This window comes from Anser brachyrhynchus, assembly GCF_964034855.1.
Source record: "Anser brachyrhynchus genome assembly, chromosome: W".
Lineage (NCBI taxonomy): Eukaryota > Metazoa > Chordata > Aves > Anseriformes > Anatidae > Anser > Anser brachyrhynchus.
This window is the reverse complement of record NC_137704.1, coordinates 26,028,982-26,056,950: the sequence shown is the minus strand read 5'-3', so window position 1 is coordinate 26,056,950 and position 27,969 is coordinate 26,028,982. Positions and strand designations below refer to the sequence as shown.

At 43.1% G+C, this 27,969-nt stretch overlaps 1 protein-coding gene and 1 long non-coding RNA gene across 2 annotated transcripts in view; one reads left to right on the top strand and one right to left on the bottom strand.

Annotated features, from left to right (window-relative positions):
• The window catches only part of MBD2 (methyl-CpG binding domain protein 2), a 32,769-nt gene extending 18,481 nt beyond the window's left edge, over positions 1-14,288 (top strand). Inside the window, exons 4-7 of the mRNA XM_080572447.1 lie at positions 6,694-6,784; positions 7,523-7,700; positions 12,209-12,349; positions 13,804-14,288. Coding sequence (XP_080428573.1) covers positions 6,694-6,784; positions 7,523-7,700; positions 12,209-12,338 — 399 coding nt within the window. The 3' untranslated portion in view covers positions 12,339-12,349; positions 13,804-14,288. The remainder of the gene's footprint in view (positions 1-6,693; positions 6,785-7,522; positions 7,701-12,208; positions 12,350-13,803) is intronic.
• LOC308184935 lies at positions 14,110-19,340 on the bottom strand. Its single transcript, XR_013943048.1, has 2 exons — positions 17,737-19,340; positions 14,110-14,963 (listed from the first exon to the last, which is right to left on the bottom strand). It is a non-coding gene; the product is annotated as an uncharacterized lncRNA (long non-coding RNA).
• Between the last annotated feature and the right edge of the window lie 8,629 nt (positions 19,341-27,969).

Sequence of the window (27,969 nt, the reverse complement as noted above, 5' to 3'; positions counted from 1 at the left end):
TGTTGTTTGTCTTGGTGACTGACGCAGGTGGGAAGCTTGGAGAAGGGAGAGAGTAGTTGGTCAGCGTTGCCTTTACGTAAAGCTTCAATGAGTTCTGAATAAAACTTCCACTAAAAAATCTGGAACAAAGCGATTTAGTGTAGATATTATGCTGTCAATTACTGGAGAATCTTAAGCAAATTGCCAGACTCCATAAGCAATTCCATAAGCAATTTCCAGTGATCTGGTTTCTTTACACACAGATTTCCATCGCACATTTATCAATATTTCTTTGGGTATTGGTAACTGAAGGTATGTAAATATACGGACACGCACATCTTGTTTGAAAGCATCAAGAAGTTCATTCAGAGGTTTTACTTACTAGCTGGATTGTAAATACTAGGAGATATGGTCTTTGCTTGGTTTTCAAAAAGCAAGGGTTCTTTTTTTTTGATGTGATCAGTTGAGATAAAATAGAAGAGCCGGGGTGAGGAGTGAAGTTGCTGGAAAACTTTATTCTTAGTAAAAAGAATAAAAAATAAAAGAAATAAAAAAGAAATAGAAAAGAATAAAACCGGCACCTTGGAGCACTTGAGATACAGTTGTCAGATAAATGCGTCCTTGAGTTCTCTTCCAGATAAAAACTATATTTTCCTGTTATAAATGATCCCTACGTGCATCACTGCCTCCTCCTTCTCTTATATTCTGGCGTGTAAACCTCCCTGTACATAGACATTAAATCAGTGGTGGATACTTGAATGCTGAAGCACTGACTATTGCCTACTTGTATGTAAAGCTTATTCAGTTCCCATTTCCAGTGTCATTCCTCCCTTGTTTCTTCAATTCTTGGCCCAAATCCCTTAAGGGGTTCTTGCTTCTGCATTTCTAGATACACATCTCTAAAAGCCTCACTTGGCTTGTATCTGTTGTATCTCCCTTTTGAAAAGACAGCCTAACCAGAGTTCCCTGAAGATTCTCTTTGGCCTTCCTCCTTATGTAGAGATGAAAATAAACGAGCATTGTAGTTCCTTTGGCAGTCAGGAGTCTTCTTGTGACCTGGGAGCGAAAAGACATGGTTATTAGTGTTGGCAGGGATGACGTTTGGCAGCGCCTCTTCTTTAAGCAGTAAACCCTGTGGTAGTTCCTGGAAAGATAACAGTTTGCCTGGGATCTGGGTGTAGGTAAAGCTGTCAATTAGAGCAAAGGATCTGTGGCACTGCTGGTTCCATATATTCAGCGCGATGTTTAGTTGCACACAAATAACGTCACAGGGTTGTCTAAGACTTTTTCAAGCAACTGCTCTGCAAGACAGCGTCTTAAAGGCTTTCAAAGCCTTAAAGGTTCTATAGATTACTGATCATCAGAGTGGAGAACTTCATCCAAGGAGTGGCAATACTCTGGAGAATCCTGGAAGTACTCGAGTTGTGTGTGCATACATTTCGTCAAGGGTCTTCTGATACGCACAAGACTTCTCCTCTTAAGTCTTCTTCCTCTAAGTGGTCTCTGTTCCAACACCAGTACCAGGCAAGCCATGGAGATTTCTTGGATTTTTTTGTATCTAATCAAACGATCAGAAAATCAGTTAAGTTCATAAATAGCAAATCTAGGAGCCTTAATTGCAATTTCCTTCAAAGTGCTTTCACATCTCTTTTTGAAGCTTCATCCTGCTCAAATATATTTTAGTTTTCCATAAGTTTACTTAGGATACGTTTCCTTACTATTTCTGTGGGTTTGTTTTTTTTTTCCTTTGCAGAGTCCACAAATAAGCCAGTATAAGAAAAAGAACCCTGTAAGATTTCTAGTGGGTCCTGCAAAGGAAAAAAAATAAATTGTTTTAGCCTCCTAAACGTTGTCAGTCTTGCTGCTTCAAAGTTTCAAAAAGATATGATATATTCTTGATAAATTTCAGAGTAATGGTTTGGATTTTAAAAAGTCAGATTGCCATTGCTGAAACTGAGCATGGAGGTAATGATGAATCAAAAAATCATGCAGCTGTATCTGTCGTGTTCATCTTAGATGATGGTGAGCACTGTCTTAAAATCACATTTTCTTCCTCCCTCCTTTATGGCAAAAAGGACTCTAGGTGTAGCAATACTTCAGGACACATTCGTCATCCACTTTTGTATCTGGATTTGAGTATTCCTCAGTGGGGAGCGGAGCAAGTCCTGTGGCTATTTGAACCTATTATAGGTAGTAAATCTTTTATGTAATCACTTAAACTTGAGTTACTTGCCTGTCAAGTGTTCTGTACCTAATCGGATCAAATGGAGTGGTGCTGCAAATCAGACTTCTTTTCACAGACACAGGTCTGTGTCCTGTGTAGAGCACTTAACATCATCTTTGTGTTTTAGAGCTCCTTGGTTCACGTTGTTCCACGCTTACTGGCCTTTTTCAGAGTAAACACCAAGCTCACTTATTTCACTCTCCAAACGTGTAACATACCTGAGGTATTGAGTTGAGTGAGCTCAGACTCCTGAGGACTTGATTAATCACTTGTTAATTCTGCTGTATACTGTTGACCGTGGTGATAGAGAGAACTTGAAACCACACTAGTAAAATAAACTAATTTAAGTGGTGATTACAAAACTGAATTTGCAAAAGGTTCAACTCTATCTTCCTGATACATTTGGCTAAAAAATAAATCCATGAACATGCATCAAATGTCTAAAACACATCCAGCCTCCTCTTTGAAGCTTGTTTCAAGAAGAGCAAGTAATCAGTTAATACTGTGTGATCTGATTCCTCTAGTTCTATGGCAGATAGCCACCTTTAAAAACCACCCGAGGATAAACCTGACAGTATTCACTTCCTAAAACCACCTGAGGACAAACCTGTTGTATTTGCTTATAAAATAATCTGTCTTCAGGCCAAAAGTTCTCTTCACAATTGATTTGAAAGTCTATTTTATACTTAGTATACTTTGTAGATACTTGCAGTGGATTGTATTGCAATGAATTATTGAATAAGATGATAGATCACAAGCTAAATCCGACCATAGTCATTTTTTTGCAGAAGATATATGCAGCCTCAAAAGCCTAATTTACTAGAAAAATTGCAGGATGTCAAATAGATGTAATTTTATTTCCTGCGGCTGAACTTAAAAGATTAGAATCCAAAATTAGATTGGGTTGGAAAACTTAAGCTTGTTGGTTGATATCTATTAGAGTTATCAAAAAGAGGGATGGAAGGAACCTGATGAGATTAAGTTCCACCTCCCTCTCCCAAGCAAGTTGAGAAACACTGATATTTTGTTTGGCAGTTATGGGTGTAGGAGAGCCGAGCAACTCACAGGGTATAAAAAGATGAAAGAAGTTTTCTAGCTTTCTGGAGGAGTTCTCATTCATTTAAAAATCTTCCACAGACACTTTGAAAAGCCCTCTTTATAATCGTATTTCCTCATTTCATTGCTTGCAATATCATTGAGTTGAGCAGTTTCCCAAGTGATAACTTGGGGTGTTCTGGCCTCAATTAGCCATTAAAGTAGACGTTAAAACGTAACAAAATTGCGTGCTTGGGTCCTCGGTGCAGCCCAAACATGTTGACTGGATTTTGTAGATGTAGTTCTGTCAATGAAGTAAGGTTTTAATCAGCTTGCTCACCAGGTCATAACGCATCTGCAGGCGGCGTGGAAATGAATCTGGTTCCTGGGAGCTGGGGAGGTGCCAAGCCAGCTACCTGGAATTGGGACCGTGCTGTTAAACTTGCTGTTCTTCGCAGCTGTGAAGTAGATGTTAGCCTTTTCTGAGTACCGGTGCACGTTAGTAGATACTTGTAGCTGTCTAAATGGAAGAAACCAAGTCAATCAACTGAAACTATGGAATAAATACAAGCTCTGAACTCACCAGCGTCAGAATCAGTCTTGCCTTCTTTGTGTCCAGTCAGTACCTCCTCTGTTGACATCTATGGTATTTTTAATACCACAAATCGTCAGTTGCAGGTGATACTTGAGGTTCTTGGTTGACTTGTGTATAAATCAGCCACCCTCCAAGAATGTTTGAATGCTAAGAATGTACGTGCTTTTCTTTTAAAAACAGCAGAATTGGAGTGTGTCCTTTCCAGCAAGGTTTTCTTGCAGGCTTCCATTGCTTGAGCAACTGCAAAGTAGACTTTTACACATTTAACTAAAAGGAGCTGCTTGTATTTGGTGGCTCTTGTAATAGAGAGGCAAATCTATCATTTCTTTGTTTTCTGAATGAGAAATAATAGTTACTTAGGAGATGATGTTTTTACAAAGCTTACAGGTTAGCTGATGGCTAGCCATTAATCACAAATAGCTTTTCTTGGAAAAGAAACAATTGTGGAGGAAGCAATATTTTATAATTCTCCAAACAAAGGACTTCAGCAGCACATCTGCAGTGCGGGGCTACCATTGTCGGGTCTCAGAAAAAACAAGGAAGCGAAAATGCCGCTCCGCCCTGGGGACCTTGGCATGGCGTTCCCATGCTGCCTCTTCTATCAGAAGAAAACAGAGTTGCCCTCGAGATAGTAAGTTTGGGCGATAAGGGATACATTTCTCGCTCTGCAGGATGTTGTTGCGTAAGAGGTCACTTTTGGCATAAGGCGTACTGACTAATTTCCTGGGAAATGGGTCGCTTGGCAGCTGGCTCCGTCTGAACCCAGAACGCTCAAGCATCGGTAAATGAAGGGCCTGGGTTTTAGGCACTTTTCAGTGTGTGTTTCCTAACGGCCAGACTTCAGGCGAAACTGAAATGGGGCCATTTTTCATCCTCCAACAGGACGAATACCCCTAAGTGACTGATGGATGCTCGGAATGGTTATTCATTCTGCATTAGTAATGAAATATCGCGCCGTAAGAATGATGAATCTTTAAATCCGGTTCTTTTCTCATTCCTTCCTTATCCTGCTCCCATCAGGACTCTCATTACTGTCTAACAGGGTCATGTTTGCTAATGCCTCTCTCCTGGAGGCATGGATCTCGCTTTTCTGGCTGCGCTGGTGCAGCCTCAGCAGGCGGCCGAGGACTGGAGCGGATCAGCCTGCCCCGCTCAGCGGGGATCGCGGTGCTCCCCGGGGCGCTCGGGCTGAGAAAAGCCCCGAAGCCAGGCAGCACACTTGGTCCCGAAGGCTGCCTCTAACTGCGAGACGGCGGCAGGCTGTTACAAAGAAGGTGGCCTCTGCTTGGGGCGGGGCACAGCATGTGTGAACTTGAGGCTTCTTTTCTCTTTGGGGGTTCCCCGTCTCCGTAACGCTGAGAGAGTCGCAGGTTAAATAATGTAAACTATTTTTAGGGCTGTAACTTAAGAGGCAGACGCTCCGCGCATCGAGCCTCGCGGGATCTTTTTCAGTCACGTGAGCGTGCACTTCTGTAGCTGGAGAATATTGCGTCTTCGTCTTGTAAGTGAAGCAACCAAAGCTTTCTGAGTTCCTAGAGACTTCAAGATGCCAAGCTAATCCAGTGATGAAATACTGAATCGATCGGGTTTCACTGTGACTTCACTTTTATGAATGCTAATGCTCGTTTTAGAGTTTAGCTAGTTTTAGACAGTCTTAAGGCACTGCCACGCCATCCACAAAGCAGTAAGGACTGCTACGAGACCTCTAGAGTGCTTTCTTGGGGTGAGGACTTAGTGGTAAACAGTAGGAGTGAAGGACTGGAGGTACTAAATACTTAAAAATTTAAAAGGAAATCAAAGGGATGTCTTGATGTAGCTAAAAACTGGGTTGGAATGGTGAAAAACTAATACAAGTGAGGAGTCAGTTTACAGGAAGCGTTTTAAGCGCTTCTAGTAAAATGACATGAGTGGCAAATGGTATTTTCAAAAAGCTGTCAAGTCAGAGACGTCAAGAACGTGTGAAATATTGCAGTCAGAGTCTGCAAAACAGAATGTGACATCTGAGAGCCCTGTCTTAAACTGAGGCTCCTGGCTCTTGACTACAACAAGGAATTTCCTCGGAATTAGGATAACTGCATGTCTGATTCTGTCTCAGGTGTTGAAGGCATGAAAAAAGTAGGTTCATAGCCTGCGGAAAAATCAAAACTATTTTGGAATGCCCTTTCCACGGGAACTTGCATAGCTACGTTCTGCGTGGTTGGACTTGATGATCTCGAAGGTGTTTTCCAGCCTTAATGATTCTCTGATTCTCCCTTTCCTTGTTAAGCCTAGCTTCCTGTGGAATGGAAATCAGCTTTTTAACTAGCTTCCTTCACTGTCTTGCTAGATAGAGAACTTTTCCTAAATAATAGGCATGGCCAGTCTGCAGCCCAGAGCTTCGGCATGTATCTTCAGACAGGTAAGGTAGGAGCGAAGAAGGAAATCCCTATCATTAAAAAAACCTCCCTTAGATCGAGAAATGAGAAATGGAAGCATGTTCCCAGCTAACAAACTAAACAATGGAAAGGAAAGAGAATGTGAATTTAGTTCGTGTACCTTCCTAAAAGTGAAAAGATTTGATCCTGTTTCTAGAAAAGAGATACCTACACAGCAACGGAAAGGGCCAGGTCATCAAGCCAGCGTAGGTTTGAGGGGGTGCAGCTACTGATCAGCTTTATTTGGTGATCTGCGCTGCTGTAATGTGCAGCATCGCACGGATCTCCAGCAGCAGATAGGATGTTAACTTCTCCATAGCTTTGTAAGCTGCAAGGTGGCGTCCGTCTTGTATATTGTTCTGATGCTCCTTTGATTATGAGCACAGTTGATTTCCGTGAGCTGATTTATTTCGAATTCTAATGGGGATCTCGTCTTCTTTTTGCAGCTTTTCTGGGAGAAGAGGCTACAAGGCCTCAGCGCGTCGGATGTCAGTGAACAAATCATAAAATCCATGGAGCTCCCTAAGGGTCTTCAAGGTACTGCGCTCACTCAACTGCTGTTGCTTCAGATTCACAAAGTAGTTTGTGCTTAAAAGGGACAGACTTTTTGATGCTCTTAACGAGCGTTTCAGTTTCCCGTCAGATTTAGTAACCTTCAAACTGTAAATGTGCTTCCTAACAAAATACCTCAATCTCCAAAACTCTCTTTATTTTTAGCAGTTCATGTAAACCACGCTGCAGAACTGTACTCTCACTGGTGAAAGTTGATCTCAAATATGATCAAATCACTGGTCAGAATTAATAACTTTGTTCCACTGCCTAGGAGACCTTCACGGGAATTTGAGGGCTGTAAAAATCTTTACTGTGTATTTTTCAGAATTAACTTAACACCTTGCAGGATTAAAGCAGAGACTGTGCTGGTGTGGATTATCATCATGAAGTTGCAGATAAACTGTTTCAGTACGTGACTGATAAATTTATGATGTGATCAGCTTTATTAAAAAAATTCACGATGTCGTAATTGCTATTGCAGGGAAAAAATCCAGCCAATTTTAGCAGTGAGCTGCCTTGTGAAATGCTAACTTTTATTGAAACAACTGTGTTATTGCAAAGCTGTTTTTTAAGAACTTGTGTTTAACTTTTTAGATTATACGGCCGTGTATCCAGTGGAAATCATATCATTGGTGTACGTAACCCTACAAACTGAGAGGAGCTCTGCCTCTGAAAGCTGCACGTGAAATGTGAATGGTAACTCTTTGGTTATCCTTATTTTAGGAGTCGGCCCGGGTAACAACGACGATACCTTGTTGTCGGCTGTTGCCAGCGCTTTGCACACCAGTTCGGCACCTATCACGGGACAGCTCTCCGCAGCTGTGGAGAAGAACCCAGCTGTCTGGCTCAATACATCTCAACCCCTCTGCAAAGCTTTCATAGTCACAGATGATGACATTAGGTGAGTTTTATGAAGTCTTCAAGGAAATGAAAAGCAAGCTTGATTAAACTAGATTCCTGGCCTGGGCATGAGGGAAGACAAGCACGAACATGTTTCTTGTACATACAGATTAGTTCATTAACTAGAAAAAAAAATGAAATCTTCGTTTTTTTCTTTTCGTGGTGAAAATATTAATATAAAATATTCAGTAAGAAATGAGTCACAAGCCACATTTTCTTTCCCAAGAGTATGCTGTAACCATTAAGCTATAGTTCAATAGATCAATATTGGCTTTCTCCCTTCCCATTTCTGGTTTGGTCAAGTTAATTTTTTGATCTCAGTTAAAAATAAGTGTTTCAAAAAGGGAAAAATAAAGAATATTATAACATATAACTTCGTGGCTAATGCACTCTCTTGAAATGGGAGATTCGGATATGATAGAAAGATCCATCTACTCGTACGGGCAATTTTCTTTTTGTTAGCTGCACTGTTAATTTTCAAAGATCTGCACCCAGAGGGTGGTCAGGCACTGGGACAGGTTCCCCAGGGACGTGGGCACAGCCCCAAGCCTGCCGGAGCTCAAGGAGCATTTGGACATCGCCCTCAGACACAGGGTTTGGTTTTCGGGTGATCCTGCGCGGAGCCAGGAGGTGGACTCGATGCTCCTTGTGGGTCCCTTCCAACTTGGGACGTTCTGTGATTCTCTAAAAATAGCTGCCAGCTTGAATCGTGTTTAATTTGAAGTATTCCTGGTCATATAGTGATGATAAATCTCTTTCATAATCAGAGTAAAATGCAAAATTTCATCTTTCGGTCCAGCAAACATTTTATATATCCTCTTTGTAAATGCATGAATAAGAATCAGCCACACTTCCATATTAGTAGGGATAAGCACTTAACATTTCTCAGCTGCGGGATACAGCTTCTGAATGATTCCGGGCTTCTAAATGCTAGTCCTGTGCGAGGTAAGGGTGTAAAATGAGCATGGTGTGGTTCCCAGGGGTGTTTGCATCTCAGTCTTGGTCTCCTTAGGCAGGCTTTTGGAATTCCCTGTAAACTGTCTTCTCCCATACAGAGTCTGAGATCATTTATCTTGAGATTGCTGATTCACAGCTTGTTTGTAGCTTTTTTCCTGACCAGCACATCATTTTATTCTTCTTTGCAGCTGCGCTATTGAGTTATCTCCATTTCTGTAAAAGGCTCGGAGTGACATCCTTGCGTCTCTATTAGATAAAAGCTTTAACTAGTTCTCTTCTTTTGGGGTGGACTGGGGAATGGTATCTTCTGAAAGAAACAGAGGGATTGCTTTTCTAGTTTCTGAAAATCCTACCTTTTGGTTTTCAAGAGCCTTTTCTCTTGCTCGGTCTAGGTTCTCTGCTGAATGAGTGGTGTCACCCAGTAGCTTTCATTCCTGAGATTTCTCAGACGTCTTGACAAATGGCCTTTTGAAATTGCATGTTAATAGGACTTCTGCTTTTTCCTGTAAGCAGCCATAACCTGCTAAATTCACCAGAGCATAGCAATAAATGAAGTATGTCTGGCAGCGTCACGCTCTGCACAGTCATGGGTAAGAAAAATTACCTGTTAATCTGTCCAAAAGCCAAGTGGCATTTAACATCAGACGGGAATGGAGAGCAATTCAAATTTAGGGCTCTCCAAGTTGGCTTAGCTTGGAGCTAAGTACGTCATCTTCTTCAGCTATGTGAACCTTGATCCAGGCTAGTCAGCTGGAGCTTGGTACCTCACAATATTCCTCGATGCCCTGCACAAATCTTACTTTGTGCGGCAGACCAAAGCCACGAGAACTATAAAGTGCCAAAGGGAGGAAATGAGAGGATGCTGTAACAGTCTGAACTCTCCCTCAGGAATAAGAAACTTGTAACGATCGCACCCTTCGGTGTTGCAGAGAGGTAAAAACCTAAATAACCCGTTTAAGCAATGACGTAAACTTTCTGACCCCATTTCTAATGATGAGTTTAATACGGAGCATGTCAGGAAACTAGGCAGCCGAGAATTTCTGTCATTGCTGTTTAGACTTGCTGTGTCAGCAGTGGTTAATTTCTGCTGAGAGGGGAGGAGAAAAGATCTTTTTGAAGTGATGTATTGGAAACTTGTGTGTGTGTGGGGAGGCAGCAGATGCCCCTAAACCTGAATTTAATATAATCTGGCAAATGCTGTCAACATTTGAGTGAGTAATTCTCCTTTCAGCGCTGCATCTCAGATCCTGGTTAGTGGAAGACTTCCGGAAACCTGCTGCTGAAAAGCTCCGGAGGATGTTTTACCCAGAAATAGGGTACATGTTACTGTAAGCACTTACATGGTGATGGTTCTTAATTAGACTTTTTCCAAAAAAAACACTGCACTTCAGTGTGCTGGAGGATCAGGGGAGAAGGTGAGTTCTCTCTCCTGATACGCAGGGAGGAGGAACTGGTGTTCGGTCAGGAACAGGTTGGTTCTGTGCATTTTGTTCCATCGAATCTGACCCCAATCCAAAATGTAAAGACAGGTTTGTGTTCCGCAGCTAAATGCTATTTACTAGAGCTATTACAATTTTTTTCTGTTTTGGTGACAGAGTACGTGTTTCAGTGCCAGTACGTAAGGAATTCAATCAGATGGAGCCTCGATAGGTTTAACGACATAGCAAAGCAGGAGGAGAAATCATCAGGGAGGCTGGCACAATACCACGGTTTGATTGCAGGCAGCGATGTCGAATCACGTGTGTCTTTAAAGCATGCATTCTTCTCAGCGCCCACCACGAAGTGATGTACGCAAGCAGTGCGGACAAAGAAAATCATTCTGAGCACTAAAGAAATCGTCTGAATGCGACTTTATACGCTGTCCTGTTGCATAAAGCAGTTTTCCACTGAAAATACGGTCGGAATTTGAATGAGGGGCTTATGAATTTCGGTGTTAGGAGGAGCGTAGCTTTACCGCTCGCTTGCTTTTGAAGACAATAGCACGACTACTGTAGGATGAGGATTGTGTCTTGGCAGGAGGAAGGCTGAAAAGAGCATGTGGCCGGGGAGCTGCTTAGCGCAGATAGTCTGAGCCTTAGTGTTTTACTTAAAGATGAGCACTTCTTCTCAGTAGCACGTTTTTTTTTTGCTGTTGGTTCTTAAGTGTTTGCTCTTGGTGGCTCCTGCGCTTTAAAAGTAATACCGCTTGTGTAAACAGAGCTGGGTTTTTAATACTTAAACCTATTTGCTAGAAGAGCAGCCTACTCAGGACTGGAAGTGCTGCGAGCTGTTTTATGGTTATTGCTGCCAGGGAGATCAAATAGCTGGCTGACAAGTTGGAAATGAGGTAACTTGGGAAAGCGCTGTCTTCACCTGACTTTGGGAGGTGAGGAAGGCCTGCAAGGGGGAAGAAGAATCTCAGGAGGAGGCCACGTGCCCTGTTAATAGGGAACGTGGGCCCTTAATAACAGCAGCTGGTCCAGTATGCAGGAAATCGGCTGTCGCTTCTGTGTCTCGTGAGAGTTAAATACCACTGACATTAGGTTTGAGGTGGTAAGAAGGAAACTTTTTTTTTGGTTTTGATTATATTTCATCTTATTTTTGGTCTCGGGATCGCTTTCATTCAATTAACAAATACTGAAGTTGCTATTGTGTTTTATTTCTCCTTTGTCACACAGGTTATAAGGCATCTTTGGTTCGGTTCTTTGCCCAGGGGTTTGAAATATCACTGTCAAGGCACTGAAAGTTAACAGCTCTGGGAGACAGCGAGCTGTCTGTGGAGGATAGAAAACAAGGATAGGAAACAGCTGGAAGACAGAAAACAATTTCTGTACCGAGCTGCTAGTTTGTTCTTGACTTCCTTTTGCTATCTCTGTGAGCAGACAGCCTCCTCCGAAGTACTCAGGGAGTGCTGGCAGTAGCTGCAGCTGTAGGACTGAACAGCTTTAGAGGCTGGTGCTCCTGAGAGGCTTCTGGCTTGTGCAGCACGCTAGATATCACTCCTGCTCTTCTAAGATTTGATGTTCTTCCTATCTGTCCTGCCATCCTAAATAGCTGCAGGGTGTTTGCGGCACTCTGACAAATGTTTTCCTGTGCTGACTGTGCCTGTTTCTGATGAGTTCTGGTCATTTTTAAGCATATTTTTTATTTTTAGAAAACGTAGCTTGATAGAACAGGTGTATTTTTGAGTTTTAAAAAAATTGTTCTTTTGCAAAAGTTGTGTGCTCTTGGGAAAACTTCAGAAGAGGACTCCTTGTTTTCAGGTAACACAGGAAAGCTACATTTTACCTTCCAAACTAACTATTGACTCAAAATGCTGTAATTTTTCATAGACATCTGAGGTAAGATGTTTGAAATAGCTCAACAGGGAAACAAACATTTATTGCTGCTGCCCAAAATGCATCAGTGACTAGTAGATAATACTTGAACGTGAAGGTAATATATTAAAGAACTAGTCAATGTGGGTTAAAAAACCAGTCCTGAGTCATTGTTTATCCACGTAGCATGCTCCCAGGCTGATATTATACTTGAAGGATTGACATCTCTGCCCCTTCTTCCCTTCTCTCCTTTCAGAAAACAAGAAGAGCGGGTGCAACAAGTGCGTAAAAAACTGGAGGAAGCACTAATGGCAGACATTTTGTCACGGGCGGCTGATACGACAAAAGATATAGAGGTAGAAATGGATAATGGAGATGAAGCATAAAAAGAAATCAGGTGAGTCAGGCCTCCAGGAGGCACGCTCAGATTTCCCTATCTCATCCGCCGGCGATCACTCGGCAGTCATGAGGTAGACGGCAGCGTATCACGCGGCCCGACGTTCTCCCAGCACATTTGTTAGCTGACGTGCACCACATCAGCAGGGGCAGTTTTGCATATTTCGAGATGAATATCCTCACGTTAATGCTACACAGGTCACTGGGGGAGGAAGAAAGTGGCTTTCATCCTTTAGGGTAAAAGCCCAGTCTCTGAAAACCATTGCAGGTGAATCTTTTAGGGCTTAGTAGATGCTGAAGAACTGGGGTAAAGCGATCAAAGTAATTGGCCGCCTTCTGTTCTTCGGAATTTAATTTAGTTAAATTACATAACAAGTTCCCGAAACTTTATTTTTAAATGGATAATACTTACAAATACGAATTCACGTATTCATTAATTCATGTTTCTAATGCACATTTTTATTACTTATAGAATGAGCGCAACATAAAGAGAAATTTGCTCTTTACGTTGTGTACGAGAGCTATTTGCCAGCGTTGTTTAGTCCAGTTAACAGGCCAGTAACCTTCCAAGCTACTACAATCTTTTAATTAAGTTCTAGATATTTACTATCAAACTCTTAATCCCTGAATTTTTCTCCTGTAAAAGTCTAATTATGGATAACATTGAAGGAAATCAGGCAAGAACACTGATTTAAGGTGTGAAATTTCGAACCTTTGCCATTTTAGGCTCAAATTGTCGATTTGAGCTTCTTAATTTAGCGTGAAATAATTACTCCGTAATGGAGTCATAGAAGTGGTTATTTTTGCACCGATGCTGTGGTTCTCTGTAGAAATCAGTTGGATCAGTAGACCTTGATTTTTCATCAGCTCCTTGCCTATTTACATGTACTTAGCCAGTGTGTTGTCTGTATTCTATAAAATCCCTGCTTTCTGCCCTAATGACTTTCATTATAGATTTGAACAGGGTTTTTAAGTGGATTAGTTAATGTAAAGCAGCTTGAAAGAGGAGTGTCTTTTCCTTAATAATTTTTCCCTAATAATTCCCAGACTAATTTTCCAGTCTGATCTGTTGATACTAAGAAACTTTTTATATACTAATTATTCCATCTTTAAAAATGAGAATCCAGAAAGTGGTTTAAGGCTGTAACGAAACACTGCAGAGTCTGGGTAACGTGCAGGAGGGTGTGTGGTGAAAGAGGTTGAATGTTAAAAGCATGTCATGTTGTGGTTGTGCTTAATAAAAAAAAAAATAACTAGGCACTAGCAGGAGTCTTAACAACTGAGCAGCTACTTACGTGGTGGTAATTTTTTTTTATTATTCACTAGGAACAATTTATAACGTGCTCTTAATACAGAACTAAAGCACAGCTGTAACTGTTCAAACAAAGTCACTCTAATTGATGCAACCGTCAGCCTTTACTTCTCCAAAAGGGATTATTTCTGTCTCTCTTGCAGGTACTTTTAACTGACTTGTCCCAGGAGGAAATTCCCAAAAGCCAGAGGCACTTTTTCCTTCGGTCTTTCGTTATAAGAAGAAACGGACCCATGCACATTTATATAGCTTTCTAATAGCATTAAAACCAATGCCTTTTTTAGACTCCTATTTTTGATGTATATATCTTATTTGAAAAGCAACTTTATTTTGTGTCCTATGACTTAAAGTCCTTTTTTAAGTATCAAACATTACCCTTAATCTAAAGCTGAGCTTTTGATGCCAGGTTGCAAACCTACTGGAATTATATTGCCTGTATTAAATATTTGTTTTTGTTTTTTTTTTTCCTGTGGTTTTTAGTAAGGATGGATCAGGAGAACAGAGTGATTTCCCAATTAAAGATTATTGTGACTCTGTATATAAACAGATTTTTATACCTATGGGTGAAAACACCTGTACATTCTTCCGTCATCACTGTAAAGATAAATAAAAGATTATATTCCAATCAGTTGAAAACTTGTTGTGTTGTGGATACGGTAAGTGAAGACAGTCCCTGCTCATATTTGGTTTGCTTGGCCAGGTGCTGGGTAGGCTGGGAAGGGCGTGTGTCAAAAAGTTCTGTCTTTGCCCAGAGCACTGCCTCGGGAAAGCTGTCTGATCTTGGGGGCAGTTGTGGATTTTTCAGTTGAGCTGAAGAACAATTGCGTTTCCCCTGAGAAAGAGGACTGCTAAAAATAAGTAGCCGGCACGGCTTCACAGAGTTCTGCTCCGAGGTCGAAGTGAAACTGCAAAGAAAGTGCCTTCAGTGCAGAATGCAGCAGGTGCCGAAACTCACTGTTGTTTCTGTCTGCTGAGACAAAGCAGTTAGGACACCGGGATGGCCCGCGGCACTGCGGAGACTTCTGTGAAGTGAGTTGGGTCTGCGCAGTTCCTGCAGACTCAGGAACAGAGTGGGTCTGCTTAACTTCCCTGGGGGTTTGATGACTGAATTGCCTGGCAGGTCACGGTAGCTCCAAGGTTAAAGGCTGCTTCTCCAGGTCTGGTAACACATCGTCCTGCTCCGCAGCCTGCAGTGGGTGAGGTTTTCCATCACCTCCAGCATCCCTCTTCTGTCTGCACAGCACGGTTTGCAGGAGGGAAAGCAGAGAGCCAGCCCGTCTGCAGGTGCTCCTGTCCTGGGGGGCTGGGAATCAACACAAACCATCAGTTTTATGAAAAACCATCACTTTTACGAATGAGCTTCCTTCACATTTATAATTGGGCAGAATAAAAGAAATTAATGGGTCTGGCTTTCTCCAATCTGGCGGGAGACCAGGGAACAATCGAACTCTCTCCTCAAGAAAAAAGAGAATGGAGCCTGTTACTAGCAAGCTTCGGTGAAATTGGAAAGAAACCATGTTCCCAGCAAATGGTTGTTATTTGGTGAATTTCACAAAGATTGCTTTTCTGGGGGAAAATCTGTCTGTGCTGCAGAGCCTAGTAACATTTCAGAACACAAGGTAAGGGTTTGAGGGATACAGCTCAGAAGGCAGAACAGTGGTGAAGGCTAGTAAATACACGTTGCCACAGATAATTATTTGGACTTAAAAAATAGCTTGTACTCTGTTCTAGTTCCAAAGTTGTTTTTGTGTAATTACTGATCAAAAGCTCCTGGATGAGGATGTGAGTGGCTTCTCCCGTGTAGCTGTACAATGCAGTCTCATTTTAGGGATGAAAATACCAGGACATCACACTTAGGTGACCGCGTGCTGAAGTCCAATAAAACCCGCACAGAAGTGGCTTTAGAGGCTCTTCCAAGTTAAAATGTTTCATGTCAGAGTGGCATCAATGTTTCATGTAAGGTGGCATTTCAGTACTAAGAAGGTGGATATAAATTCACTGAGGGATCCTTGAGGAATGACTTCCTGGTTTTAATGGTATCTTTCTGTCTGGAAATCAGTAAGAGCACTGAGAGGGAAGGGCAGCGCTGGCCTAGAGCTCGCACATGCTCATGAAGAGGACATGGTTCTGGCTCTGAAGCCTGGGGAGACCCACGCAAGGCTTCCCTGCTTCCACAGGCGGCCCTTCGAGCTGAAATGAGTCTGCCTCTTCCCTTAGGGCACCCGTCTGCTGCTCTCCCATCTCGTGCCTTGCCCTAGCTCAAGTGAGTTTGAGATTATCACTGACAGTCCTCGTCCTTCTCCTGTGCCCTTAAACAAGTGGATTATTAATCATTTTGGCTGATGGTTTAGTGCTCTTACTTTAGCTTTATCCTGTCACAGATAGATTTGACAAGTGATATAAGCTGCTGGTATGTAAAACTGAGAGCACTTCATGTGAAAGCAGGTGTCAAAACAAGAAAGCAGGAATGATTCAGTTGCTGTTTAAAGGACTTATTCTTATTTGGAGAACTCGGAAAGTTCACAGCACTCAGGGCTCTGAAACGCAGTCCGTTGTGGACACCTGTGCACACGAACAGTTCTGGCAGCCTCTTTCAGAACCAGACAACAATTTCAAACCCCTCTTTTCCTCTGTGCTCTCCTTGCAGCCACAGCTTCTTTAGAGCAAGAGCACCCAAAAGAAGGCTTAAATGCCACGATTTGCTCTTCTCACCCATGCTGCGGGTGTCTGGGACAGGGGCTCAGCTTTGGGTTTATATGAGGTAGGGCAGCAAGAGACAACTTTTTGTCTCTCTTGACGAGATGCTGCCATTAAATCAGTGCCACTAATGGTGGCATTTGATCACAATATTCCCCTCCTATTTTCTTTCCAGCAGGACGTGTTCCCCTGCTGGTTTATACTGAACTTTTCGGTAATAAATATGATTTACAACACGTGCACGTTAGGTAGTTGCTACAGTTCTCTAAAGGATGCGTCAGTTCCCTTCATCCACCGCATGGATTCCTGCTCCTCCCCAGTCCCGATGGAGGATTGCTTTGTGAGGCAAATATTTGAAGGTGCCTTCATGAAAACCCCACTCCCAAGGTGACACCGGCAGCTTAGCTCGGGGTGCTTGAGTAGAGGGGAATCGAAACGCTTTGAACGTGTGTGCCGAGGCCCGAGGCCGCCCCCAGGGGCCGCTGCGGCTCCAGGCTCGGCGCCGCCTGCGGCCCTGTGAGGCCGCGGCCCGGCGGGAGCGGGCTCCCCTCAGGCGGGGCCGGCGCTGAGGTACCCGCTGGGCCCCCCCCCCCGGGATGTCACCGCTCCGAGGGGACATCGTTCACCACAAAAACCGATTTTTCTTGTTTGAAAAGGAAACACGCTAGCCCAAAGCGTCTCCCCCCCCGGGTGGGTTTGCTCTTTGCAAAGTTTAAGCACGCCAAATTAAAAGGTTAATCTCTCCCGAGCAAGGGCTTCGTTATTTTGGTAAAAATATCAAAGTGAATGATGCAGTGCTTCCAAATTTCTCCTCTGTCCGGTGACATTTGTCCAGTTCTAACCAAATGCATGAAGTGATCACCCTAAACCTGCATGTGAAACACTCTGCCAGGTCTTTTTCGGTACCTGTGTGGCTTTCAGCTCCTCAGCTGGTGGCAGTTTGTCCTAAAATTTTGCTAAAGACTCCTGCCTGATAAACATCAGGGACTTTTTTCTGTTTAAAAGCACCCCTTTCTGTTTGGGGCACAGACAGAAAGCCTGTCAGAGGTCTGCCTCCGGGGTCTGACCTTTGGCTGCAAACTGATGGCTTTCTTCTGAGGCACTAAGTGCTGGCCTATGAAGTGGGAACGCTGCCCCTAAAATATTTCTGATATTTTAAACTTGTTAATCTGAGCTCCTGCAGCTGAATTTGAACTCGGAAAGGTGGAAAGTAACAAAAAGGGAAATTGCATTAGCATGAGGCTGAATGAGGAGTGATTCCCATTCTGTTTCCTCTGCTGCTTCCCTGACGAGGTAGCAAAATGCATTCAGGAAAGTTTCGTTCTGAGGACAGAGGGGAAAGATCAGTCCAGGTAAGAGCAAAGGGTGTGAGCACTCACCTGGGAGGCTACAGCCAGGACAGAGCCTCGGGAAGCCCTTATGGACGGTTTTAGCACGTACTCATTCCCTGTGACTGCAGCTTAAAACAGAAGTATCGATTCCTGTCCCAGGACAGATTTTAGTCTCTGAATAATTATATTCACATTTGTCTCTGGGGAAAATTTGTAGTAAAAAGTGAGCCCCTGTTTCTCCCCATCAACAATGACTTCTTCTCAAAGGTTTCCATCGAAGGGAAGGCCCTCAGGTTCGCATCCTCAAATCCAGAGATCAGCAGTTCAGCAGGCAATTTAGCATCGCTCTATTTTCACGAAGGATTCCAAATCTCTGGCAGTTTCATGGCCCTCAATCCTACTTATTTCAGTCCTGAAACTCTGTCAGCTTCTGTTAAAAGTCAAGAGTTGCCAGTTTAGCAAGAACTGGTTTTACGGTGCCTTCTTGCTTCCCAGCATCCCTTAATCCACCTCAAATTACTGCAGTGGCCCACATCTGTCATTCCTGGTAATTTAGCTGTTTTATAGAGAGAAGGCTTGCAACCTCGTTGGCCTCCAGCCAAAGCACCTTGTTGGAGGTTGTGCAAGGAGAGGTGGCAGGCTGGCTCAGCACCTGATGGGCCCGATGCCGAAATCGCTGCTGGGAGTGAGGAGGTGGAGTGCCGCGTCATATTCCATCCCGTACTGTCACCTCTGAACGAGTAAGACGAGGGTAGAGGTCTCTCATTCCTCAAAATGCCACCTTTCGGGTGAGATTGGGATCTCACACGAAATTGGGTGTGCTGTCTCTGCTCCCGGGCACTTTGCCACCACGCAGGGTCCCTCCAGCTCCAGCAGCCTCCTTCCCGTCTGCGCTGCTGGCACGTGCTGCTTTCTGCTGAAGAGGAGAAATAAAAATAATCTATTAAGTATTTGATAGAGGCATTGCTGTGGTGGGGGTCCAGAAGGAGCAGCATTTGGCTGTTACAATTAAAATCACTACTGATAACTTTCATCCTTAACGCAGCTTACGTCTGCAGCTGCTGGAGAACATGAAGCACTCCTGGGTGCCGAGCAAGGTCGGGAAGCAAAGAAAAGCCCTACAACTCGTCTTCTGACTTACCTAGGGCTTCCTAGGGCTGCAGGTGGGCACAGTGGAGCCCTGAAAGCAGGCTTTGCACCCACCTGTGAGCTCAGCTCCTGCTGCCAGCCCTGCCGCTGGGCTCCCCGTGGGCACCGCCATCCGCATTTGGTCCCGGCGCTGCGCGGCGCTTTGCAAACGAATTCAGCAGCACCCTGCAACGGCTTCGCTACGCCGGGAAGTTTGCCAACAGACTGGCAATAGACTAATTATTTCCAAAAAAGTTATTCCAGTGTAGGCCCCCTGTGGAAATTTGTTCCAGATTGCAATGATTATTTTTTCAAATTTAGCTCAATCCGCCTCCAGATGGGGAAAAAATTAATGATTTCAGATTGAGAGAGTTCACGCAGGGGTAGATACCAAAATAACTCGTAGGGAACAATTACTCCAACACATCTATTTTGGGAAATTTCCCAGAGCAGCACGGCACTGGGAGCGTGAGTGGTGCCCGGGTGAGCGCAGAGCACACGGAGCCTCGCGGGGACAGCTGGACACCACAGAGCCGCATTTTGGAGGGACAAGACAAACACGACTCTATTTTTTCTTTTTTTTCCTTAACAGAAGAATTGTGTTACAATGAAAAGATTAAAATGAGAACATGAAAAATATAAGGAAAAAAAAATAGAAAAGGAAACAGGACAGGTTTCTGGGGAGAGGAGAATTTTTACCACCACATTTACAATTACTTAAGAGCGTCGGGGTTTTACATTTCCAAGAAAAAAAAACCTATTTCCAATATCTCTCATTCTGTGAGTCTCAAGCAAGATGTAATGAATATAATAAAATGTTTTGCTCTGAACCTGATGTTTGTTCAGTACTCACAGTTATGCTCATGCCATTGGAAACTCTTTGTTCCCAGCACAGATTAATGTGAATCATTTATTTGCACGGAAAAATCCCGTAGAATTTTTATAATCTATAATTGGTTTTATAGTGGTTTAATCAATAAATGTGAGTGCAGTTTTTGTAATACCACAATATAAAATGTGATTTTTAAAATGACACTTCATGTATGTGCAAAAAATATTTTTTCAATTAAAACCCGGGAAGCCTTTCAGGGATGTCTTTAGTAGGCAGTTTTTTAAAACCAAAATTCAAAATTTAGTAGAGGACTTGAACCCTTCCATTTTCAGCTGTTGCAAGCTTATGGAACTTCAAAAATAAATCTCGAATGTCACAGATTTATTGTCACCCACTGCGGAGCCTCCGAAGAAGTGCTCTGGCAGTGCCCTGGCCGTGGGTCCCAGCCACCTCTGCAGCCGGACACCCCCTGTCCTGATGCAGGGGCTTCGCGTCCCCCCCGGGCCCGAAACAAGTCAGGCGCTGAAAAATCTGCAGGACTCTTGTCCCTGCGACTATTTTCACCGCGTGGTTTGGTAAAGACTGTAATTCTGCGTGACAGTTTGAATTCCAGCACTGGATCATATAGACTCGTCTCTATTTAAAGCTACATAAAGTGTTACTTTTATTTATTTATTTATTTTTCTGACACTGTCTTATTCCTTCAGCATTCACAGCCTGATTTTATCCTTCAGTACATTTTCAAGAACGGACCTCCGTGTGTGCGTGATGCGTCTGCTGTCTTTTGTCCTATTAAAACTAACAGCAGAGAGCACGCTTTTCCACAATTACGTCTCACCTTGCGTTTTCTCAGGTTAAACTCAGCTGCCGTGTCCACGGAGCCACTCGTTGGCGGCATCTGTCCGCATACATCCGAGGGATGAATCCGTCCCCTAAATTAGTGACTGCAAAGAAATTGTGTGAGAGCGTTTTATTAATGAGCCCTCAGATTTCTTGCTCGATTTTATACCTGGAGTTCATGACCAGGAAAGTTATGGGGCAATAACTATAGAATTATTAAAAATGAAACGAGCTTGTGCAGTGGACTTATTTTACAGTGTAGCTTAGGGACAGGAGAACCTTACGACTTTATAAGGTTACAGACTTCAAAGTGCTTTAGAACTTTTCCTGAAGTTTTACTGTTTCATAAAAGGAAAAGAAGGATAACGAAAAAAAGTTTCTCTTGCAGAAACACGTGATTGTCTAACTGAAGAGCTGGGCATGTCTCTGCTGTTTAAAAAGAAAAAAGAAAAGAGGGGAAAAAAAAAAAAAAAGAGGTGTCACCTGTAATGGGAACAAGATCAGTCCCTTTCTCTTCTGGTTTGACTATGGATATTCTGCTTCTCCTACAACAGTATCTTGCACGTTGTCCAGCTGAATATTCAACTCTTTTGTAATGGAAAGCCCTTTGAGTTGGCAGTCTGTCGGCTCATCTTTCTTACGTCATAGGATTGAGTCCTCTGTTACATTTTAGAGCTACCTCCAGCCTTGTTAAAGGACCCCAACCCTAACCCCTGTGACATCTACTACTCTTCCAGCAGCTATTCAAAATCCCGTAGACCCACGAGAAACTTCACCCCTAAGCATAGCCCAGGTTTCTCTTTTCTTACCTCACTCCCCTTTGGAACATCTAAATACACTTTTCTATATCATTATCACTATCGTCACTCCCAATTTGCGTGTTCCCCTTCTTCCACACACCATCAGACCACGCTGCCTAATCCGTGGCGTTTCATTACTTTGTATTTACCAGCTTGCTTTCTTTTGCTTGCAGCCTTTACTTTTGATTCGTCTCTGAAACGAATCCCCCTTCACCATGGGGAACGGAGTCATTCGGTTTTTATCAGCATTAAAAGAGACTTTGGGAAACACTTTTTGCTGCCCAGTGCTGCTCGGATACCCTGCTGGTTTCAAAGGGAATTGTGCCAGTGTTGGTGGGGACGGAGTCTCCCTCTGCTCGCTGTAGCACTTAAATTCTCTCGAACCATAATGAAAATACAAAGGGCTGAACTACTGAGTTTCCTGAAGACACGTCAACGTTTTGTGTTTTGTTTTTTTTTTTTTTTTTCTTTTTTTCAATTTCTCTCTCTGGATTTGTGCTTTCGAAATCCACCGCTAGGAGGAAGATCAGGGCTATTCATTTCTCGGTGAAACAGGAACTGAGAGGCAGGGGTTCAACAACTACTTTTTTTCAAGCACAGGCTTTAACTTTTGCTCCGAACAGTCTGAAGCTATTTATTTATTTTTTTTTTCTGAGAATCCGTGCAATTCGATTGGAGTGTGCTTGTCTGGGGCTCAGCAGGTCTGAAAATGAGGGCTGAAATACCGTTTGTTGGATGCGCAAAATGGTCAATTGTTCTTGAAAATTGTGACCCAGGGCAGTTGCCACAGCACATCCAGGAAGGCTGTATAACTACAAATTTTGACTTACACCACACCGGTGATTTCTTGCACATCGTTTCTTTATTTGCAATACCTGACAGGCACTCAGTGGCTAAAATATCTTCCTTTCTCTATCTGTTAACATTCACTACTACCAGCAATGGGATAAAATCTTGCTTTGAATGATTTATTTACATACATTTGTTCTCGTTATTTGTGTGGCTGGGTTTGAAATATTCCTCCTACCAGCGAGAACGGTTTATGCAGCAGCTTCCAGGCTCGGATGATATTTTGATGGACAACCAAGCTGCTCTTTTCAAAAGACGGTCTGAATCAGGATTTATAAAATGATGAGTGTCACAACTTGCAGTAAGAGGAAGAAAGAGGCAATTTTTTTCCCCTAGAAACCAGCCTTGGGAGAAGGGACTAAAGGAGTGTAAGGGAACTTTTTTCAAATGAGCAGCCTTACCAGAAAAAAAAAAATAATAAAAGACTCAGAAAAAAACAATGGAGTAAACAAAAGCAGAAGCTTGTATGTAAGGTTTAGAAGTACCTGGAAACACAAAGCAATTTTCATGTAGGCAGTGAAAGGCAGAGATTTGCAAAGGCCCCTGATGGTGACTGGCTGGCTTTTAAAGTTACAACGATCAGTTCAGGCAAAGGCTCCTGTCAGTCTCGAAGAGAGGCTGTAAATCTGAAAAAAAAAAAAAAAAGAGAAGCTGACTCTTACTCGAATCAAGTCTCAGAGCTCCCAGTCTTCTGCAAATGTCTTCCCAGCAGTAGTAGTTCAGCAGGCACACGTTCTTATAAGTAGGTGGTATTGGCTGATAAGATAGCAGGCAAGAAGCTATTTTCTGATTTAAAGATTGTTTATCTCCCCTGACAGTTTTCATGGCAGTTTTGAAAGTTTTAACAAGGTGTTTGGCATAGCTGCTGGAATTTGGATTGTACGGGGGCAGATAAAGAATGTTGAACGCTACAAATCTGAAATAACTGCTTGCATTTTTGAGCTTTTGGCTAGCGCTCGTCGTCAAGTACCCGTTCTGAATAAATGAATTTATTCTGAGCCAGCTGTGAGAACAAGTGAGGAGGGAACGGTGGGGAGGGGAGGCGTACCGAACGACGTCGTGTCCTTCCTCTAGGTGTCTGTGTGCTTTCTGCTTCTTTTCCGTTGAAACTCCCAGAAGTAAGGCACTGGGTGATCTTGCAGGTTTCTTACCAAACCCCTGCCAACGTTGGCCAGTTAATTTAGGAGAAGGGGACGAGGCTGCTGAAGCGTCACGAAGGCAGAGGTGCATCAGCTGAAGACGAGGGGTGACCTCTCTCATTTCGAGTACGTCGAAACATCAATGAGAAAAAAATATCAATGAGAAAAAATATCAATGAGAAAAAAATATCAATGAGAAAAAAATATCAATGAGAAAAAGCAACTGCATGATTGCTGTTAGTCTGGATATGACAACAGGGATCTGACTCTTGTGGCCAAGTCTTGTTGTTGATATAAAAGTGTCAGTGGCCAAGGTATGCAGCAGAAAAGAAGTAAAAAAGTCAATAAACGTCAGCGGTGGAGCACTGGGGACCCAGCGGGTACCACTGAGTTTAATACCTCGTGGAATTGAGCGTCTTATCTGTAAGACTGAGGTAACTCGGGAAATTAGCACCCATCACTTTTACAGCACCTAGAAGTGTTTGCAAACAGAACGGGGATAAATTCTGCAGGCAATAACAAAGGATCTCACTCTCCAGGGGAAGAGTCACTCTCCAATAGGTATGTGTGTGTTTAAAACAGCGTAATTTTGTCTCGCCTCTACTTGCTATTCCTTTCAGATCCCTTAAACAATAATGGCCCCTTACATTATTTTCCGGATTGGAAAGGACATTCATTATCTCCTTTGGCAGAATTCTATACCCCTTTCTCTGTTGCACACTTGATTATGCTGCAAGTTCAGCCTCCCACGGGGGCTGATTTTTATGCTGGTGGACAGTAGTTAGAGTAAATGTTGTGTATCGCGGGTCTCAGCTAGGAGCGCATAATGGGAAGCCTGCCTCGTCCCTTGTTTGCACAGCTTGGGGACCTAAGGCTGCTCCATTAACTTATTATAACATTGAATGCTTTGTGCCAAAAGCTATTACTAGTACTTTCCTATTTATGTAATACGTTCACATTTTCATAATTAGGACGCTGTCTATCCAAACTCATCAGTCTATTCATGGTATTTATAGGACAACCAGTATCACAATGTGAAAACCATGTCTTGCATCTTGTACCTTCGCAATGCTATTAAATGGCACGCAGCTACATGATCGGTACACATTCATCTCTGCCAGAGCAGCTCCTCTTTACCTGAGGTTATTTCTCAGGGTTTTTCCGTCCTTCCCAATTGTTCGTTCTTCTTTATTGTGCTTCTGTCATCAAAGACACCTGCTGAATGAGTTCAGCCCTTGTCCATGCGGCGTTCATTTCATCCTCTGATATCTCTGTTAGCGCCTCCGTTTTCTCCTAGCAGTCATGGAAGACAACACCAGACTTAAATGCCAAAGAAGAAAAACAGCAATTGACAAAAAAATCTCCTGGGTTCCTTGCATCTCACTGAGTTGTCCTCCCAAACGACGTTTGGGAGGTTAAGTCCTATAAAGATGAGGGGGACTTCCTCAAAATCACGTTTTTACCATCTGTGCTTTCCTTCCAGGCTTTTCTGTCCAGCTGAATGATACGTATATTTAAAATATCTCTAATTTACTTCCATTTCAGTAGGACCAGGACTCACCTGGACACAAATCATTTCTTGATATTGTTCCTAAACTTGTACTTTAAGTCAACAGTGATTATCTTGACTGAAAGTCGAAGACAGGCTGAAGACAGAAAAGAACAGAATGAGCACAGATTCTGTATCTGAAGGAAAAAAATAATTTGTTTTTATGTTATTGTTCAAAAGAATGACTTGGAAGCCATTTAACATTAGCCTTGAACTGGCTTCATATATAGCACATCTGATTTTATCCTTTCTAAGTGAATGCAGTTGTTCTCAGAAGGATTATGTACTGAACTGGTGAAAGAATATTCAATAACGATCACAGGGGAGCATCTGAGGGGCTTGGGGGGAAGATACAGAATATTCAGTTTAATTACATTTGTTCAATCCCACAAAGACAGCGGGAGCTTAGCACATTGGTTAAATACTTCAGAAACTTTCCTTCATTAAGGTATGCGACTTTGTGAGGGATGCTCTGGGATTACAGAACTACAGGGCAAGTAAGAACCTGGGCTGGATCCTAAGTAGATGATATTTTCAATAAATTTTCTGTAAAGACAAGCCTAAACAATAAATGAAAGGCATGAGACATAGTCACAGTAATTCACTTCATATCCCATGTGTTTTGTGGCTTCCTCAAGGCTTCTTAATTGTTCTGGTATTGAATAGCAAAGTCTCTTTAGCACGGAGGAGTAGAGTATTTCACAATGAGCAAGTTCTGCAAATTAGTGCTTTTAGCCCATGTCACAAACCCAGCCGCCACGGGCTGGCTGCCTGAAAGAATGAGCAAAGAGCAGCAGAAAAAATGGCACAAGGAATTTTACTATAATCAACTTGATGTGAATTATTGATGGGGAATAATAATGTCAGCATTAGCTATATTAAGGCAAGAGATTTTGCTGTGGAGACGAATGAAGATGTGGATTTTTTTTTTTAATGCACCAGCAAGTATACATTATTAACAAATGTACAAATGTCTGAAAATCTGTTATTAACAACCGTATCACCATTCTGGAGTGATCCAATCCTCAGCCCCCTGACTGGGACACCACAGTGATCTTACAGCGTGACTACTGGGAATTTTACCTGAGTTTCTTTCAAGTAGACATTTAAAAAGTCTTTTGGTTAAGAGTTGGTCTTCTAAAATCCTACTCTATCAAAAAATAGATTGGGATAAATGAGTAATGAAGTCATTCCGTTTAGAAGAATGGATCCGAAATGCGTTTTCCAGAGGACGCCATCTGAGGTAAGAAGGCCCTGAGCTCATCTTCACCTCAGCTCCAACCGCATCTCGGGGCACCTCTGGGGGGGTTTGCTCCACGTTTACTGCTGACTGGACTTAAACTACTCCGGATTTAATCACCCACTTGCTCCATTTGTGTTACCGCAATGCATTTTAAATGCTTGCTTGTCCCAGCATGAGTTATTTGTGAGCCTCTCCTCAAGGACTTCCCCGCAAACTGCCATTGTCTTTGATGCTTTCGGTACAGGAATAGTAAACCTTGGGATGCTTAAAATCCTGTTTCTGAAAAATAGCATTAATCTAGTCTTACTTAACCCTTGCAACATGCTTTCCGTAATGGGAAACTCTGAGGTAACGCTGTTTAAAATCGCACGCCCGTGCTGCCTGGCAAGGTCTGCAAATGGCGGGGTCGGAAGGGACCCCTGGGTCCATCGGGCCCGACCCCCTCGCTCCGATCCCCCGACCCACAGCTGTGACTCGGCTGCTGACTGCCCCATCCCCACACCCTCTTCCCACACGGGCACGAGACCCCACTGGCCCCACAGCTCCATGGGGCGCCCCAGGCACAGCTGGGGGCTGCTGCGGACCCCCCAGGGGCACAGGCTGTGCCCAGGGCCCTGCCCTGCTCTGGTGGTTTTACTCAGGTGGGCAGCCGAGCTCCACCACAACCCCTATTTTTTATAGAAAGCAAACTAAAAATGCCTTCCCCCATCCACCCTCTTCCCCCCCCCGAGCGGCATAGGGGAACGGGGCCTGCGATCAGTCCCTGATATTTTGTGTGTACTTGAATGGGAAGAGCTACAGACATCACTTCTCAAGAACCCAGACATGAAAACTCTTATAAATCTCGTACAGTTCCTTTAGAGCAAACACCTTAATATGCCATTTTTCACCACACATTTTGATCTGAATTATTTGGAAGAATCCAATATAAAGCGAAGATAAAAAAAAAAAAGGGAGGGGGGACGGACTCACTAATCCTTCAGCCTGCAAAATAAAAATGTCAGCTCCCGTCACAGAGAATGAAAACACCCTCAAAGATCAGAATCTGGAACAAAATTAGATGCCAATAGCCTTGAAGTAGATAAACATATTAATTATGAGTTCATATATGCCAAATACACCACACAGAAGTTGGGGAGCCAAATTATTCACCGAATCAGCTGAAACCCACACAGGAATTTTCCAGAACTTCAGTCGGACCTGTTCTTTGTTAATCTGTTTTCAGCTATATAATAGCCACGGGGAATCCTGCCTCCTCAGCACGTGCCCTGTTGACTTCCAGCAGGCATGTCACCTAGCCCAAAGTTATCCATGTCGCATTTAGGTTAAAGATTAAGGCACTTTGTGCCTTTTCTGCCATTCTGCGGAATCTTGTCTTCTAGTTGTTACCGCCGACAGCTACGGCGATCCCTTAGGCCTTGTGTCAGGCCTACCTCCATTTTGGGTGTCTCCAATACACCAGAGCATGCCAAACAGCAAGAACTACCAACAGAAGAGCAGCTGAATTGAGCGAACACAATCGGCTCTTCTGCTGCCAGGAACTGACATTAAACTGAGCAGAAATAGCTCCCCGGGCTCCAGTGAATTCAGTCCCCACTGAGGACTGTGAAAGTTTGGATACCTAATTTCCACATGCGTAGGCATAAACATTTAGGCGCCTTCATCTGTAAACTGAAACCAGCTCTGAATTATTATTCACTTCGATTGTTGGAAATTTACCCATAATAATGCTAGCAAGAAATAGTGATGAAATGTAACCATTACAGTGCATTACGCCGAGCGAATGAATACAAACAAGGGCTTCTATGAGCTTCGTGCTCACAATTTCAGTTTTCAGAGGCATTCCTCCACACCTGGCACAATCACGTAGCTGTGCAAATGGGTGAGACAACTTGCAGGGG